The sequence below is a fragment of the Schistocerca nitens genome, chromosome 5, assembly GCF_023898315.1.
Source record: "Schistocerca nitens isolate TAMUIC-IGC-003100 chromosome 5, iqSchNite1.1, whole genome shotgun sequence".
NCBI lineage: Eukaryota > Metazoa > Arthropoda > Insecta > Orthoptera > Acrididae > Schistocerca > Schistocerca nitens.
Genome location: NC_064618.1, coordinates 370030016 through 370048251, shown reverse-complemented (window position 1 = coordinate 370048251; position 18236 = coordinate 370030016). Strand labels below are relative to the sequence as shown.

At 43.7% G+C, this 18236-nt stretch overlaps 1 protein-coding gene across 1 annotated transcript in view; it reads left to right on the top strand.

Annotated features, from left to right (window-relative positions):
• Window positions 1-5359, top strand: part of LOC126260460 (uncharacterized) — a 75736-nt gene extending 70377 nt beyond the window's left edge. Inside the window, exons 5-6 of the mRNA XM_049957789.1 lie at window positions 5048-5245; window positions 5312-5359. Coding sequence (XP_049813746.1) covers window positions 5048-5245; window positions 5312-5359 — 246 coding nt within the window. The remainder of the gene's footprint in view (window positions 1-5047; window positions 5246-5311) is intronic.
• Window positions 5360-18236: the final 12877 nt, after the last annotated feature.

Genomic DNA, 18236 nt, shown 5'->3' with positions numbered 1-18236 from the left:
TGGAGAAATCGGTTGACCTATGACTTTGCGATCAGATGTTTTCGGTTCCCATTGGAGAGGCACGTCCTTTCGTCTACTAATCGCACGGTTTTGCGGTGCGGTCGCAAAACACAGACACTAAACTTATTACAGTGAACAGAGACATCAAGGAACTAACGGACAGATCATAACTTTGCGAAAATAAATAAACTTTTCACTCAAGGGAAGACTTGAACCAAGGACCTCTCATTCCGCAGCTGCTCACGCTAACCACGGGACCACGGCGCTCCTGAGCTCACACTATCCTTGATGTTACCTATCTTGCGCATGGACTACTCAGTTTGTATATTTTGCTTATTTTTTTCATAGTTCCACACAACTTCTTTGTGTTTTCTCGATTGTTCTGTGTTCAGTTTTTCAAGGCCTATCCACTGTGCCAACTTATAACTAAATCTGAGCGGGGGTGCTATGGGGAGGTTCCCTTGTGAGTTTAAACAGTTCCGCTGGCCACTAAACTCCCCAGACATGAACATTATTGAGAATATCCGGGATGCCTTGCAACGTGCTTTTCAGAAGAGATCTCCACCCCCTCGTACTCTTACGGATTTATGGACAGCCCTGCAGGATTCACGGTGTCGATTCTCTCTAGCAGTACTTCAGATATTAGTCGAGTGCGTGCCACGTCGTGTCGCGGCACTTCTGCGTGCTCGCGGGGGCCGTACACAATATTAGGCAGGTGTACCAGTTTCCTTGGCTCTTCAGTGTAATACGTAGTTGTAATTAACTTGTGCAGGGATCCCCAAACTATTTTGGACAAGTGACCCCTTTTCCAAAATGAATTGTTACCTCAGACAACCATGGCCAAATTACCTACTTTTAAGATCAACCCCCTTATTCATAATGGTCCGCTAACTTAAAACAGCTGCTACAGAGTATTTTTACAAATACTTTTATACCTACCTATTTAAAATATGTTGTACGTTGTGTTTACCACTTTTTCAGTCACTTTACTTCACTTAATTTAGCTATGTAGTTACTTTGTAATCTCTTGAAATAAATGAGTACTTATATGAGTTATTATCTTTCAAGCTCCAACGAATTTCAAAACGCAAATGAACTTTCAACCTAAGTCCAAGCTCGTTAAATAGTAAAATATCAGGAACATGTTTGGACTTGATCATGAATTCGTGCCGTCCGGTGTGGCCGTGCGGTTCTAGGCGCTTCAGTCTGGAATCGCGTGACCGCTACGGTCGCAGGTTCGAATCCTGCCTCGGGCATGGATGTGTGTGATGTCCTTAGGTTAGTTAGGTTTAAGTAGTTCTAATTTCTAGGGGACTGATGAGCACAGATGTTACGTCCCATAGTGCTCAGAGCCATTTGAACCATGAATTCGTTCGTGTTAAATCGCGTAAGCGTCAAATAGAGAGCAAGTCAAAATGCGCCTGAAAGACGTACGCTCGAACTCATTATCTTGCACAAACTTGTCCACACAGACTTGCCGAGTTTTTCATTTTGTACGAAATTTACCTTGGCGGCCAAGGAAAACCTGCAAAACCCGGCCAGAACTGCTTGTTATGGCGTGCCTTCTCTTTATTTGCCGTGTTGCCAGCGTTGGCGCTGGCGTTCACGGCGGGCAAGGGCGGCTTCGCGTCTTCTGTCACGCTCCTCCTCTTGCTCTCTTCTGTACTGCTCGTCTCGGGCTTCCGCCTTTCTTCTTATGAGCTCCTTGCTTTGCAGGAAGCTCATTTGGTGTTCATCTCGGTCGGCCAAGTTTGGGTTGGTGACGTCCAGGATTTCGTTGTCCACAAGGGCGTCCCAGTGATTGACGAACTCCTTGGTTTGGACGCTTGAGTCCTGACGTGCTGCCGGTGCTCCCTTGCCTTCTAACGAGGCCTGTGGATCGAGTCCAGTATTTATGCCTGGGAGGAGCTGGGCGTTCCCTAATCGGTCCGCGCCGGGTCGAGTGTTCCATCTGTGGTCCGCGCCCGCCAGACTCGGCTTCAATGGACCCCTCCAGTCGCGGATGTTCTGACTGCCGTCGGCGCCCGTTCTGGCCGTCTTCAACGGTTGTGATTGTCATCTGAGGTGTGTCAGACCCGATCTGAGACGTTGGGTACTCTATCTCCTGACTGTTACTATGATTTCCACTTGTGTTTCGTGCTGGGAGCTCCCTAATCGGTCCGCGTCGCGTCGTGTGTTCCGTCTGAGGTCCGCGCCCGCCAGACGCGGCTACATTGTCCCTCTCTGGTCGCCGGTGTTCCCTCCGCCGTCCGCGCCCGGCCTGGCCGTCTTCTGAAGTTGAGTTCATGATCTGGGATGTGTCAGATCTGGTCTCTAATGTCCGACACCTTGTCTCACGGCTGTTTTCTCGGTCTCCACTTCTATTTCTTGTAGAATCCCGGAGTGTCCTGCGTTGAGTTTTCAGAAGCTCAAGCGCTGGATTCCAGGCAGTGCTGATCCCGAGTCACGGTTGATTAGATTGTCTTTGACCTTAATCTCAATGGCTTCTTTAATGACACTGTCCCAAAATCTTGAGGTCTGTGTCACAATTTTGGTGTCATTGAAATCCATTGAATGACCAAGTTTCAGACAATGCTCTGCTATGGCTGATTTAGTTGCCTGCTTGAGTCTGGTATGTCTCTGGTGTTCTTTACACTGGAGGGGTCCATTGAAGCCGAGTCTTGCGGGCGCGGACCACAGATGGAATACTCGACCCGGCGCGGACCGATTAGGGAACGCCCAGCTCCTCCCAGGCATAAATACGGGACTCGATCGACCCAACAGAAGAAGTAGTTTCCCCCGCTCCCGCCCTGTACATCAAGTGCAGGGAGGTCGAGTGGGTGGAAATCTATGATGAGATGGGGCAGAGCTGCGACAAGGAGGTTGTCGTTGAGTCCGTCGACTCCGACGCCACCATCAAGCTCCAGGCCGCAAACTGGGACGACTACAGGGCCCTGAAGGCCCTTGTGGCCGCTCACACAGTGGACGCCCCAGAAAGAGGAGCGATGGGACAGAAGACTCGTCGCAAAGAAGTCACCAAGGCGCTCCTGAGGGGACTGCCTTGGATTCTCACGGAGCGAGCAGTGAAAGAAGGTTTTGTTGAGGTAACCGTCAGGTTGCACAACAAAACCAATAAGAAGAAACCGCCGCTGTTTATTGTCGCCACACCAGCGGCAGACAACGGCGGGGACATTCTCGAAATCCGGAAGCTCTTGGGATTTCACGTGCAGCCGGAGACTCTCCCCCCCCCCCCCCGCCCCCACCTGGACACGAAGCCACAGTGCTTCAAGTGCCAGGAAGAAGGGCATGTGGCAAAGCACTGCCGCAACGCCGCCAGGTGCGTCAAGTGCGGACGTCACCATGACACCCGCACCTGTACCAGCACCAAAGACGTCCAACCGACGTGCGCCCACTGCGGCGGTGAGCACGTTGCTAACTGGCGCGGATGCCAGGCCTTCAACGGCCGAAATCCCGCCACAGCACAGGCAACGGCGCCCCAGGCAAAGAGGCGACGCCGCAGAAGAAGGAGACGGCAAAGTCCTGCAGCCGCTGCGAGCAACGGAGGGACAGAGGCAACAGCGAGAGGAGGAGACAACGCCGCGGGAACAACGGCGGCACCCGGAGGAGAGGCGACGACGGCCACCGCTCACGTGCGGCCGTCTTCCCCCGCCGCCAGTGGCAAAGTCATTGGAGGGGGGCGGCGGAGCGACGCAGCGTGTGGGAAGACGGCGGCGACAGCTGGTCCCGACATCGACTCGGCCCTCCAGGAGGCGGAAACAAGATTCCGCATGGTTCTCCATGCAGAGATGGAGGCCGCCTGCCTCTCCGTGAATCCCTCCGCCGCAATACCAACAAGGAGACGCAGGCGCTGCAGACGGATGAGCAGCACAAAGACGACGGGCCGGCAACAGAAGCAGCACACCCCAGTCGTGACCAAGCCACACAAACGGCCTGGCCGAAGAAGATGACCATCAGTCGAGCCACACAGGCCTCGTTAGAAGGCAAGGGAACGCCGGCAGCACGTCAGGACTCAAGCGTCCAAACCAAGGAGTTCGTCAATCACTGGGACGCCCTTGTGGACAACGAAATCCTGGACGTCACCAACCCAAACTTGGCCGACCGAGATGAACACCAAATGAGCTTCCTGCAAAGCAAGGAGCTCATAAGAAGAAAGGCGGAAGCCCGAGACGAGCAGTACAGAAGAGAGCAAGAGGAGGAGCGTGACAGAAGACGCGAAGCCGCCCTTGCCCGCCGTGAACGCCAGCGCCAACGCTGGCAACACGGCAAATAAAGAGAAGGCAAGCCATAACAAGCAGTTCTGGCCGGGTTTTGCAGGTTTTCCTTGGCCGCTAAGGTAAATACCGGAACTGTCCCCAACAAACTCCTGCAAATAAATTCCCAATTGGGAGAACCCCCCCCCCCTTTTTGCACCCCAGCGAGAGAAATAAAGAGTGCCACAGCAGAATAAACTTTACCCCATGGCTGCAAAGAGCTCAACGCACGCTCTACAACAGCCCGCCCTTCTCCATCTGAGAAGGGAATGAAAAGTGCAAAAAAAAAAAAAAAAAAAAAAAAAAAAAAAAAAAAAAGACACCCAAGGACCAGTCTCAGGTAGCACCTGAAGAAGACAGCGAAGCATGCTGTTGAAATATCGTGCGAGAACGACGCGAACATCCGGCTGGATTCCCAAATATCCAAGACGTCAACAGATCGCCGGGAAAGCATGAAGAATTACAATACAGTACCTACCTGTCTTGAAAGTTTTAAATAAGAACTTGTGTTAATTTAATAGGGGTCGAATTTTAGACCTCGTCGACCCCCAAAATCAGTTTTCGTTTATGTCGACCCCTAGGAAACCGATATCGACCCCAAGGGGTGGATATCGACCACTTTGGGAATTGCTGAACTAGTTCATGGCCTATAAACTATCACTTCCTTTGAAAGAATTTGGAGTAGTAAAATTGATGACGGTTTAGTCACAGTGTCCCTTTAGTGCTCTAGGATTTGCAGTTTTGAAGCGAGTGTAGCGGGCGGCCGCGGTGACAGGAAGCTGGTGGCGTGGTTGCAGGTGGAGGAGGCGGCGGACGCTCTGGAAGTGTGGCTGTGGGTGGCCGGCGGCGAGGCAGAGTGCGCGCGCTACGAGGTGCGCGCATGCCTTTCGTGCGGACAGCGTCCGCGCGGCCGGAGGCTGTCGCGCACCGTCAGCGGCGCAGAGCTGACGGCGCCCGTCTTCACGGGCCCCGCGCTGCCGCTCGCCGTGGCCGCCGCGCAGGCCGACCCGCCCCCGCTGCGCCTGCCCCCGGCCGCCCCCGCATCCGCCTCCTGCCTGCAGCTCGAGGTGCGCGACCTGCTGCACGAGCCGGAGGTGACAGCCACGTGACGCCTCCTGCCTGCGCTGCTCCCGGCCTAGCACACGGTTCACACCAGCCCGCTAACTCAGTCCAGTGCGTGGCCCTTTTTAGGATGCACAGGCACCTGTGGTGCGGAAAATTTTGATAATTAACCCATCAACATTGCGTTTTGGAGCAATTTTCGAATTGAATGCATCATTTAGTGTTTATTATTTAATTGTATAATATTTTAGTATGCAATGTAAAAATGTACTGACAAGTTTTAAAAATTAAAAAAAAAACTGAAATAATTAAGATATTCCATATAATTTATTAACATTGCTACAAAGAACTAATCCATGGAGAAGAAATAAAAACTTTGAGGTTCGACGATGACATTATAATTCTGTCAGAGACAGCAAAGGACCTGGAAGAGCAGCTGAACGCAATGAACAGTTTCTTGAAAGGAGGATATAAGATGAACATCAACAAAAGCAAAACGAGGATAATGGAATGTAGTCGAATAAAATCGGGTGATGCTGAGGGTATTAGATTAGGAAATGAGACACTTAAAGAAGTAAAGGAGTTTTGCTATTTGGGGAGCAAAATAACTGATGATGGTCGAAGTAGAGAGGATATAAAATGTAGACTGGCAATGGCAAGGAAAGCGTTTCTGAAGAAGAGAAATTTGTTAACATCGAGTATAGATTGAAGTGTCAGGAAGTCTTTTCTAAAAGTATTTGTATGGAGCGTAGACACGTATGGAAGTGAAACGTGGACGATAAATAGTTTAGAGAAGAAGACAATAGAAGCTTTCGAAATGTGGTGCTACAGAAGAATGCTGAAGATTTGATGGGTAGATCATATAACTAATGAGGTTGTATTGAACAGAATTGGGGAGAAAAGAAATTTGTGGCACAATTTGACTAGAAGAAGGGATCACCAATTTAGTATTGGAGGGCACCGCGGAGAGTAAAAATCGTAGAGGGAGACCAAGAGATGGATACACTAAGCAGATTCAGAAGGATGTAGGCTGCAGTAGGTACTGGAAGATGAAGAAGCTTGCACAGGATAGAGTAGCACGGAGAGCTGCATCAAACCAGCCTCTGGAATGAAGACCACAACAACAACAACAAAGAACTATATTTAAAAAAACGGAGCAAGAAGTATCTATTAATAATATGTCTTAACTACGACCGAAAGTGTTTGTTACGCAAATACAAATAAAAGGACGACGACAAAAACATCAAATTTTAAATATATACAATTTAAATACAATCTAATATACCTTTAACAAATGAAGTTACCTGAAAATGGTTTCCGCACCTTGAGGAGCTCTCGAAATCGCGTCTGGCGACAAGAAGTAATAAAAATTACTGAGGCTCGGTTCAGATCAAATTAAGTGTGGAAGGAATTGCCTTTCCACAAAATCAAACTCACTTCAAGTACCAACATTCCGCTAGATATTCTTTTAAAAGTTTCAGTGATTGTCCCATCTTTCATCCAGTCGCCGCTGGGAATCTGAATCGATGTAGTGCAGAGTTCGAGAAGTGAATAATGACATACTTCCGCCAACTGTCCACTGAAAAATTCAGCCAAATAAACCCACAAAAAATAATGTCCATGTCTTTTATAGTTGTAAGATAACCTGCATCACAGTATTTCACAGTATTAAAACAAAGACATTTTCTATTTTTGACGTTGTGGTGCAGGCCCCTAGGATCCAGTCTACATAGCCTGTGCATAAATGTCACCCTGGTCTAGTAGCGAGTGCTTACGTGTATCTAATAAAGAAGGAAACGAAAGTTATTTCCTGTGTTCAATTACGTGCTTCAACAGTGCAAATACATTACGAAATTAATATGGCTAATCTGTTCACTGCCCCCCCCCCCCCTATGCCCATTCCAGTGATGAGATGGAACACAACCTTTTGCATAAAAATACATTTATTCTGCAATACTTTACAAGGTATCAAAGAGCTGGTCGAGGTGTATGTCTGCTAATTGCCGAATCTCCACGTTAACTGACACATCTCCTCTCTATCGCCATTCAGCAATAGCTCTGTGTACAAAGGACCCAGAAGGAGCCGGCCTCGGTGGCCACGCGGTTCTAGGCGCTTCAGTCCGGAACCGCGCGACTGCTACCATCGCAGGTTCGAATCCTGCCGCGGGCATGGATGTGTGTGATGTCCTTAGGTTAGTTAGGTTTACGTAGTTCTAAGTTCTAGGGAACTGATGACCTCAGATGTTAAGTCCCATAGTGCTCAGAGCTATTTTTGACCCATATGGTCCCCTTATGGACATCCAAAGATACATTTTCCAACAGGGAGCAGATTATACAGAACAAGTTGACCTGTACAGTTTCAACATAGCAGTAGGAGTGGCAAAGTGAGTTACAGAGCTCAACAGTCCCGCTCTAAAATAAGTCTTCTCATTTTACAAGGGAAACAAATTTAGGAAACGACAAATGAAATTATAAATTCAAAATCATTGGAGAATGTAAAAATGTACTGACAAGTTTTAAAAATTAAAAAAAACTGAAATCATTAAGATATTCCATATAATCCATTAACATTGCTAGAAGAACTATAGTTATTTTTAAAAACGGAGCAAGAAGTTGAGGTTATGTCCGTGCAGAAGTCAGTACTTAAGTTTTAATAATAACATGTTGTAACTACGACCGAACGTGTTGGTCCGCAAATACAAATAAAAGGACCCAAGATGCTACTCCAGGCGGGTGTAAAATGAATGTACGCAACGGAGAATAATAAACGCTAAAATGAAGATTTGGCCCTATCTGACTACCCCCTGAAGCAGATCTTAGGATCTCTTAATTCTATAAATTACAATCTGTAAGTAGGCTGTTTAGGTTTTTATGTTGGTAACGCCACGTAGCGCTCTGTATGAAATTCACTGACTGTGCTGTGTGCAGTCTGTGGCTGGTAGGCATTGTTGGAAGACATTGTTGGAATTTCTGCTATTGTATTGTTGGGCAGTTGGATGTGAACAGCGCCTAGCGTTGTGCAGTTGGAGGTGAGCCGCCAGCAGTGGTGGGTGTGGGGAGAGAGATGGCAGAATTTTGAGAGCGGACGATCTGGATGTGTGTCCATCATAAAGAGAAAATTTGTAATACTGGATATCATGAACTGATATATATATATATATATATATATATATATATATATATATATATATATGATGAATTTTGAACATTATTAAGATAAATACATTGTTTGTTCTCTATCAAAATCTTTCATTTGTTAACTGTGCCTATCAGTAGTTAGTGCCTTCAGTAGTTACAATCTTTTATTTAGCTGGCAGTATTGACGCTCACTGTATTGCAGTAGTTCGAGTAACGAAGATTTTTGTGACGAGAGTGATTCATGAAAGGTATACGGTAGGTTATTGTTAGTCAGAGCCATTCTCTTGTAGGGATTATTGAAAGTCAGACTGCGTTGCGCTTAAAATATTGCGTGTCAGTTTAGTGTTGATCAGAATAAGTAAAGAGAGAAATGTCTGAGTACGTTCAGTTCTGCTCAGCTGTTTGAAAATCAAATAACGTAAGAGGTTTATCAGCACAGTAATTCATCAATTTTTCTAAGGAGATGTTTCAAATCTAAACATAAATGAATGATGAAGGCAACTAATCCTACTAAATGATAAACGTTGTTCCTGTTTATATATTTATTGTAGATTAAAAAAAAGACTTTACATTACAAAGTTTACATTTCCTAAGTAAAATTACTAATCAATTCCCCAACTCTGCCCCTTATTATGACTGCGCGATCTAATATCAATAGCGCGAAATCACTGCCATCATCGACGTACCAAACACTAGAGGACACTACTTTCAAAGATGATCTGCGGTGGTGTGGAACCTCAGTGGAAACAAACTAAAGTGATCACAGCGGTTTAGCTTTATAGCCCTAATAAACTGAAGCAATTTGCGATATCACCGTATGTACTGCGTTTGGTGCGTCGACGTGCTGGTTCTCCAGCCACAAAAATAAAAATTCTTTCAAACACAACGACGGCAGAAGGCGGTCTTCTCCTCTCTGTTCATATATACGATGTACAACCCATCACATGATACCTAATTCTATTTGTAGATTATGGCAAAGTATGTGGATGAGTTCTTGTATGGTGCGAAATTATAGCCACCTTACAAGGACTGCGACAAAAATAGCAAATTTTAAATGTATACAATTTAAATACAATCTAATATATCTTCAACAAATGAAGTTACCTGAAAATGGTTTTCCGCACCTTGAGGACCTCTCGATATCGCTCTGGCGACAAGAAGTAATAAAAATTAATGAGTCTCGGTTCAGATCAAATTAAGTGTGCAAGGAATTGGATTTCCACAAAATCAAACTCACTTCAAGTACCAACATTCCGCTAGTTATTCTTTTACAAGTTTCAGTGATTGTCCCATCTTTCATCCAGTCGCCGCTGGGAATCTGAATCGATGTAGTGCAGAGTTCGAGAAGTGAATGCTGACATACTTCCGCCAACTGTCCACTGAAAAATTCAGCCAAATAAACCCACAAAAAATAATGTCCATGTCTTTTATAGTTATAAGAAAACCTGCATCACAGTATTAAAACAAAGACATTTTCTATTTTTGACGTTGTAGTGCAGGCCCCTAGGATCCAGTCTACATAGCCTGTGCATAAATGTCACCCTGGTCTAGTAGCGAGTGCTTATGTGTCTCTAATAAAGATGGAAACGACAGTTATTTCCTGTGTTCAATTACGGAGGAAACGACAGTTATTTCCTGTGTTCAATTACGTGCTTCAACAGTGCAAATACATTAATAAATTAATATGGCAAATCTGTTCATAAAGCCATCCTTGAACTGACATTGAAATGTACATTTACAAACCTAATTCATAAAATCTCTGATACACAATCTTGCATGCAATTCACCTGCAGGTCTCGCATCCTCCAGTGGTACATTTTAATTTTTGAGCACACTGTGGGAGAAGAGTCACTGCCCCCCCCCCCCCTATGCCCATTCCAGTGATGAGATGGAACACAACTTTTTCCATAAAAATACATTTACTCTGTAATACTTTACAAGGTCACAAAGAGCTGGTCGAGGTGTATGTCTGCTAATTGCCGAATCTCCACGTTAACTGACACATCTGCTCTCTATCGCCATTCAGCAATAGCTCTGTGTACAAAGGACCCAGAAGGAGCCGGCCTCGGTAGCCACGCGGTTCTAGGCGCTTCAGTCCGGAACCGCGCGACTGCTACCATCGCAGGTTCGAATCCTGCCTCGGGCATGGATGTGTGTGATGTCCTCAGGTTAGTTAGGTTTACGTAGTTCTAAGTTCTAGGGGACTGATGACCTCAGATGTTAAGTCCCATAGTGCTCAGAGCCATTTTTGGCCCATATGGTCCCGTTACGGAGATCCAAAGTTACATTTTCCAACAGGGAGCAGATTATACAGGACAGGTTGACCTGTACAGTTTCAACACAGCAGTAGGAGTGGCAAAGTGTGTTACAGAGCTCAACATAGTCCCGCTCTAAAATAAGTCTTCTCATTTTACAAGAGAAACAAATGAAATTATATAATCACAATCATTGAAGAATGTAAAAATGTGCTGACAAGATTTAAAAATTTAAAAAAAACTGAAATAATTAAGATATTCCATATAATTTATTAACATTGCTATGAAGAACTATAGTTATTTTAAAAAACGGAGCAAGAAGTTGAGGTTATGTCTGTTCAGAAGTCAGTACTTAAGTTTGAATAATAACATGTTGTAACTACGACCGAACGTGTTTGTTACGCAAATACAAATAAAAGGACACAAGATACTACTCCAGGCGGGTGTAAAATGAATGTACGTAACGGAGAATAATAAACGCTAAAAAGAAGATTTGGCCCTATCTGACTACCCCCTGAAGCAGATCTTAGGATCTCTTAATTCTATAAATTACAATCTGTATATAGGCTGTATGATAACTTTTGACCATTATTAAGGTAAATACAGTGTTGGTTCTGTATCAAAATCTTTCATTTGCTAACTATGCCTGTCAGTAGTTAGTGCCTTCAGTAGTTAGAATCTTTTATTTAGCTGGCAGTATTGGCGCTCACTGTATTGCAGTAGTTCGAGTAACGAAGATTTTAGTGAGGTGAGTGATTTATGAAAGGTATGTTGTTGATGTCTTCAGTCCTGAGACTGGTTTGATGCAGCTCTCCATGCTACTCTATCCTGTGCAAACTTCTTCATCTCCCAGTACTTACTGCAACCTACATCCTTCTGAATCTGCTTAGTGTATTCATCTCTTGGTCTCCCTCTACGATTTTTACCCTCCACGCTGCCCTCCAATGCTAAATTTGTGATCCCTTCATGCCTCAGAACATGTCCTACCAACCGGTCCCTTCTTCTTGTCAATTTATGCCACAAACTCCTCTTCTCCCCAATCCTATTCAATACCTCCTCATTAGTTATGTGATCTACCCATTTAATCTTCAGCATTCTTCTGTAGCATCACATTTCGAAAGCTTCGATTCTCTTCTTGTCCAAACTATTTATCGTCCATGTTTCACTTGCATACATGGCTACACTCCATACAAATACTTTCAGAAAAGACTTCCTGACACTTAAATCTATTCTCGATGTTAACAAATTTCTCTTCTTCAGAAACGCTTTCCTTGCCATTGCCAGTCTACATTTTATATCCTCTCTACTTCGACCATCATCAGTTATTTTGCTCCCCAAATAGCAAAACTCCTTTACTACTTTAAGTGTCTCATTTCCTAATCTAATTCCCTCAGCATCACCCAACTTAATTCGACTACATTCCATTATCCTCGTTTTGCTTTTGTTGATGTTCATCTTATATCCTCCTTCCAAGACACTGTCCATTCCGTTCAACTGCTGTTCCAAGTCCTTTGCTGTCTCTGACAGAATTACAATGTCATCGGCGAACCTCAACGTTTTTATTTCTTCTCCATGGACTCTAATACCTACTCCGAATTTTTCTTTTGTTTCCTTCACTGCTTGCTCAATATACAGATTGAATAACGTCGGGGATAGGCTACAACCCTGTCTCACTCCCTTCCCAACCGCAGCTTACCTTTCATGCCCCTCGACTCTTATAACTGCCATCTGCTTTCTGTACAAATTGTAAATAGCCTTTCGCTCCCTGTATTTTACCCCTGCCACCTTTAGAATTTGAAAGAGAGTATCCCAGTCAACATTGTCAAAAGCTTTCTCTAAGTCTACAAATGCTAGAAATGTAGGTTTGCCTTTCCTTAATCTATTATCTAAGATAAGTCGTAGGGTCAGAATTGCCTCACGTGTTCCAACATTTCTACGGAACCAAACTGATCTTCGCCGGGGTCCGCTTCTACCAGTTTTTCCATTCGTCTGTAAAGAATTCGCGTTAGTATTTTGCAGCTCTGACTTATTAAACTGATAGTTCGGTAATTCTCACATCGGTCAACCCCTGCTTTCTTTGGCATTGGAATTATTATATTCTTCTTGAAGTCTGAGGGTATTTCGCCTGTCTCATACATCTTGCTCACCAGATGGTAGAGTTTTGTCAGGACTGGCTCGCCCAAGGCCGTCAGTAGTTCTAATGGAATGTTGTCTACTCCCGGGGCCTTGTTTCGACTCAGGTCTATCAGTGCTCTGTCGAACTCTTCACGCAGTATCTTATCTCCCATTTCATTTTCATCTACATCCTCTTCCATTTGCGTAATATTGTCCTCAAGTACATCGCCCTTGAATAGACCCTCTATATACTCCTTCCACATTTCTGCTTTCCCTACTTTGCTTAGAACTGGGTTTCCATCTGAGCTCTTGATATTCATACAAGTGGTTCTCTTCTCTCCAAAGGTCTCTTTAATTTTCCTGTAGGCAGTATCTATTTTACCCCTAGTGAGATAAGCCTCTATATCCTTACATTTGTCCTCTAGCCATCCCTGCTTAGCCATTTTGCACTTCCTGTCAATCTCATTTTTGAGACGTTTGTATTGCCTTTTGCCTGCTTCATTTACTGCGTTTTTATACTTTCTCCTTTCATCAATTAAATTCAATATTTCTTCTTTTATCCAAGGATTTCTACTAGCCCTCGTCTTTTTACCTACTTGATCCTCTGCTGCCTTTACTATTTCATCCCTCAGAGCTACCCATTCTTCTTCTACTGTATTTCTTTTCCCCATTCCTGTCTATTGTTCCCTTATGCTCTCCCTGGAACTCTGTATAACCTCTAGTTTAGTCAATTTATCCAGGTCCCATCTCCTTAAATTCCCACCTTTTTGCAGTTTCTTCAGTTTTAATCTACAGTTCATAACCAATAGATTGTGGTCATAGTCCACATCTGCCCCTGGAAATGTCTTACAATTTAAAACCTGGTTCCTAAATCTCTGTCTTACCATTATATAATCTATCTGATACCTTCTAGTATCTCCAGGATTCTTCCATGTATACAACCTTCTTTTATGATTCTTGAACCAAGTGTTAGCTATGATTAAGTTATGCTCTGTGCAAAATTCTACCAGATGGCTTCCTCTTTCATTTCTCTCCCCTAATCCATATTCACCCACTATGTTTCCTTCTCTCCTTTTTCCTACTCTCAAATTCCAGTCACCCATGACTATTAAATTCTCGTCTCCCTTCACTAAATGAATAATTTCTTTTATCTCATCATACATTTCATCAATTTCTTCATCATCTGCAGATCTAGTTGGCATATAAACTTGTACTACTGTAGTAGGCATGGGCTTCGTGTCTATCTTGGCCACAATAATGCGTTCACTATGCTGTTGGTAGTAGCTTACCTGCACTCCCATTTGTTTATTCATTATTAAACCTACGCCTGTAATACCCCTATTTGATTTTGTATTTATAACCCTGTATTCACCTGACCAAAAGTCTTGTTTCTCCTACCACCGAACTTCACTAATTCCCACTATATCTAACTTCAACCTATCCATTTCCCTTTTTAAATTTTCTAACCTACCTGCCTGATTAAGGGATCTGACATTCCACGCTCCGATCCATAGAACGCCAGTTTTCTTTCTCCTGATAACGACGTCCTCTTGAGTAGTCCCCGCCTGGAGATACGAATGGAGGACTATTTTACCTCCTGAATATTTTACCCAAGAGGACGACATCATCATTTAACCATACAGTAAAGCTGCATGCCCTTGGGAAAAATTACGGTTGTAGTTTCCCCTTGCTTTCAGCCGTTCACAGTAGCAGCACAGCAAGGCCGTTTTGGTTAGTGTTGCAAGGCCAGATCAGTCAATCATCCAGACTGTTGCCCCTGCAACTACTGAAAAGGCTGCTGCCCCTCTTCAGGAACAACACGTTTGTCTGGCCTCTCAACAGATACCCCTCCGTTGTGGTTGCACCTACGTTACGGCCATCTGTATCGCTGAGGCACGCAAGCCTCCCCACCAACGGCAAGGTCCATGGTTCATAGTGGTAGGATGAAAGGTATACAGTAGGTTATTGTTAGTCAGGGCCATTCTTTTGTAGGGTTTATTGAAAGTCAAATTACGATGCGCTAAAAATATTGTGTGTTAATTTAGTGCTGATCAGAATAAGTAAAGACAGAGATGTCTGAGTACGTTCAGTTCTGCTAGGCTGTCTGAAAATCAAATAACGTTTCTAAGGGGATGTTTCATATGGCGACCCTGCCAGGATTCGATCCCGGAATCTTCTGACTGGGGGTTATGTAAGTAGGCTGTTTAGTTTTCTATGTTGGTAACGCCACATAGTGCTCTGTATGAAAATCACTGACTGTGCTGTGTGCAGTCTGTGGCTGGTTTGCATTGTTGGAATATTTGCTATTGCAGTGTTGGGCAGTTGGATGTGAACAGCGAGTAGCATTGCGCAGTTGGAGGTGGAGTTGGAGGTGAGCCGCCAGCAGTGGTGGATGTGGGGAGAGAGATGGCAGAATTTTGAGAGCGGACAATCTGGATGTCTGTCCATCAGAAAGAGTAAATTTGTTATACTGGATATCATGAACTGATATATATATATATATATATATATATATATATATGATGACTTTTGAACATTATTAAGGTAAATAAATTGTTTGTTCGCCATCAAAATCTTTCATTTGCTAACTATGCCTATCAGTAGTTAGTGGCTTCAGTAGTTAGAATCTTTTATTTAGCTGGCAGTATTGGCGCTCGCTGTATTGCAGTAGTTCGAGTAACGAAGATTTTTGTGAGGTGAGTGATTCATGAAAGGTATATGGTAGGTTTTTGTTAGTCAGGGCCATTCTTTTGTAGGAATTATTGAAAGTCGGATCTAATATCAATAACGCGAAATGACTGCCATCATCTACGTACCAAACACTAGAAGACACAACTTTCAAATATGATCTGCGGTAGTGTGGAACCTCAGTGGAAATAAACTAACGTGATCACAGCTGTTTAGCTTTATAGCCCTAATAAGCCGAAGCAATTTGCGATATCATCGTATGTACAGCGTTTGGTGCATCGGCCTGCTGGTTATCGTACACGTCTGCGTCGATGGAAGAACTCCAGCCACAAAAATAAAAACTCTTTCAAACACAACGACGGCAGAAGGCGGCCCTCTGACTAATACACTCCAATACTGTCTTCTCCTCTCTGTTCATATATACGATATACAACCTATCACATGATACCTAATGGTGTTTGTAGATCATGGCAAAGTATGTGGATGAGTAAGGTGCGAAATTGTAGCCACCTTACAAGGACTGCGACAGAAAAAGCAAATTCTAAATGTATACAATTTAAATACAATCTAATATATCTTTAACAAATGAAGTTACCTGAAAATGGTTTCCGCACCTTGAGGAGCTCTCGAAATCGCGTCTGGCGACAAGAAGCAATAAAAATTAATGAGGCTCGGTTCAGATCAAATTAAGTGTGCAAGGAATTGGATTTCCACAAAATCAAACTCACTTCAAGTACCAACATTCCGCTAGTTATTCTTTTACAAGTTTCAGTGATTGTCCCATCTTTCATCCAGTCGCCGCTGGGAATCTGAATCGAGGTAGTGCAGAGTTCGGGAAGTGAATGCTGACATACTTCCGCCAACTGTCCACTGAAAAATTCAGCCAAATAAACCCACAAAAAATAATGTCCATGTCTTTTATAGTTATAAGAAAACCTGCATCACAGTATTAAAACAAAGACATTTTCTATTTTTGACGTTGTAGTGCAGGCCCCTAGGATCCAGTCTACATAGCCTGTGCATAAATGTCACCCTGGTCTAGTAGCGAGTGCTTATGTGTCTCTAATAAAGAAGGAAACGACAGTTATTTCCTGTGTTCAATTACGTTCTTCAACAGTGCAAATACATTAATAAATTAATATGGCAAATCTGTTCATAAAGCCATCCTCGAATTGACATTGACATGTACATTTACAAACCTAATTCATAAAATCTCTGAGACACAATCTTGTATGCAATTCACCTGCAGGTCTCGCATCCTGCTGTGGTACATTTTAAGTTTTGAGCACACTGTGGGAGAAGACTCACTGCCCCCCCCCCCCTTATGCATATTCCAGTGATGAGGTGGAACACAACTTTTTGCATAAAAATACATTTATTCTGTAATACTTTACAAGGTACCAAAGAGCTGGTCGAGGTGTATGTCTGCTAATGGCCGAATCTCCACGTTAACTGACACATCTGCTCTCTATGGCGACCCAGCAATAGGTATGTGTACAAAGGACCCAGAAGGTCCCGTTATGGACATCCAAAGTTACAGCATTTTCCAACAGGGAGTAGATTATACAGAACAAGCTGACCCGTACAGTTTCAAGATAGCACTAGGAGTGGCAAAGTGAGTTACAGAGCTCAACATAGTCCCACTCTAAAATAAGTCTTCTCATTTTACAAGGGAAACAAATTTAACAAGCAACAAACGAAATTATAAATTCCACATCATTGAAGACAATAAAAATGAGTGTTACTAGACACAATATCGTGGCATATAAAAATGAAATACACTAACATTTGTTGTTGTTGTTGTGGTACACAAAAAACAAAAAAACATTAGTTACACTGCATATGAAACATGAGGGCTAGTATAAACTAAATTCCATTTGAATGGGCCTCGGAAGGTCCAATAGTACCGACCGACCGCCGTGTCATCCTAAGATGATAGCAGTCACTGGATGTGGATATGGAAGGGCATGTGGCCAGCACACTGCTCTCCCAGTCATTGTCAGTTTTTGTGACTGGAGACACTACTTCTGAATCAAGTAACTCCTCAATTGGCCTCACAAGGGTTGAGTGCACCCCACTTGCCAATAGCATTCGGCAGACTGGACGGTCACTCATCCAAGCCTGACAGCACTTAGCTTTGGTGATCTGATGGGAACTGATGTTACCACTGTTGTACGACCATTGACAAAGGTACTAATATGTAAGGCATAAAAATCGATAAATGTCACTGTCACACTGCATAAGAGATATGAAAGATACCAACTAACATTTAAGGTACAAAAACCAAGAAAACTATTATGTGTACAATACGATTGTTAAGAAATTAATACTGGCAACAGTCAGTCAGTCCACAAGAAAATATTTACAATTTCTCAAGCTGTGATTGTGTACTATGATTTGTTGCTGTATATAGCAATATGGTGATGGGATGGGCTTTCATTGTGTACCACCATTCAAATGAGAGGGAACATATCACTGTTTCACTACAATTTTCCCATAGCCCCTTTAATTTGCACATTACCAGTTTTCATCATCACTACACACACAAGCTTATCACGACCAGGAAACAGCTGCTCGATGACACCCAGCCACCACACCATTGGAGGCAAGTTATCTTCATTGATGGGGGACAATTTTCCCATAGGCCTTTTAATCAGCCCATTGCCTGTTTTCACAACCTCTACACACATAGGCTTATCAGGACCAGGAAACAGCTGTTTGATGACTC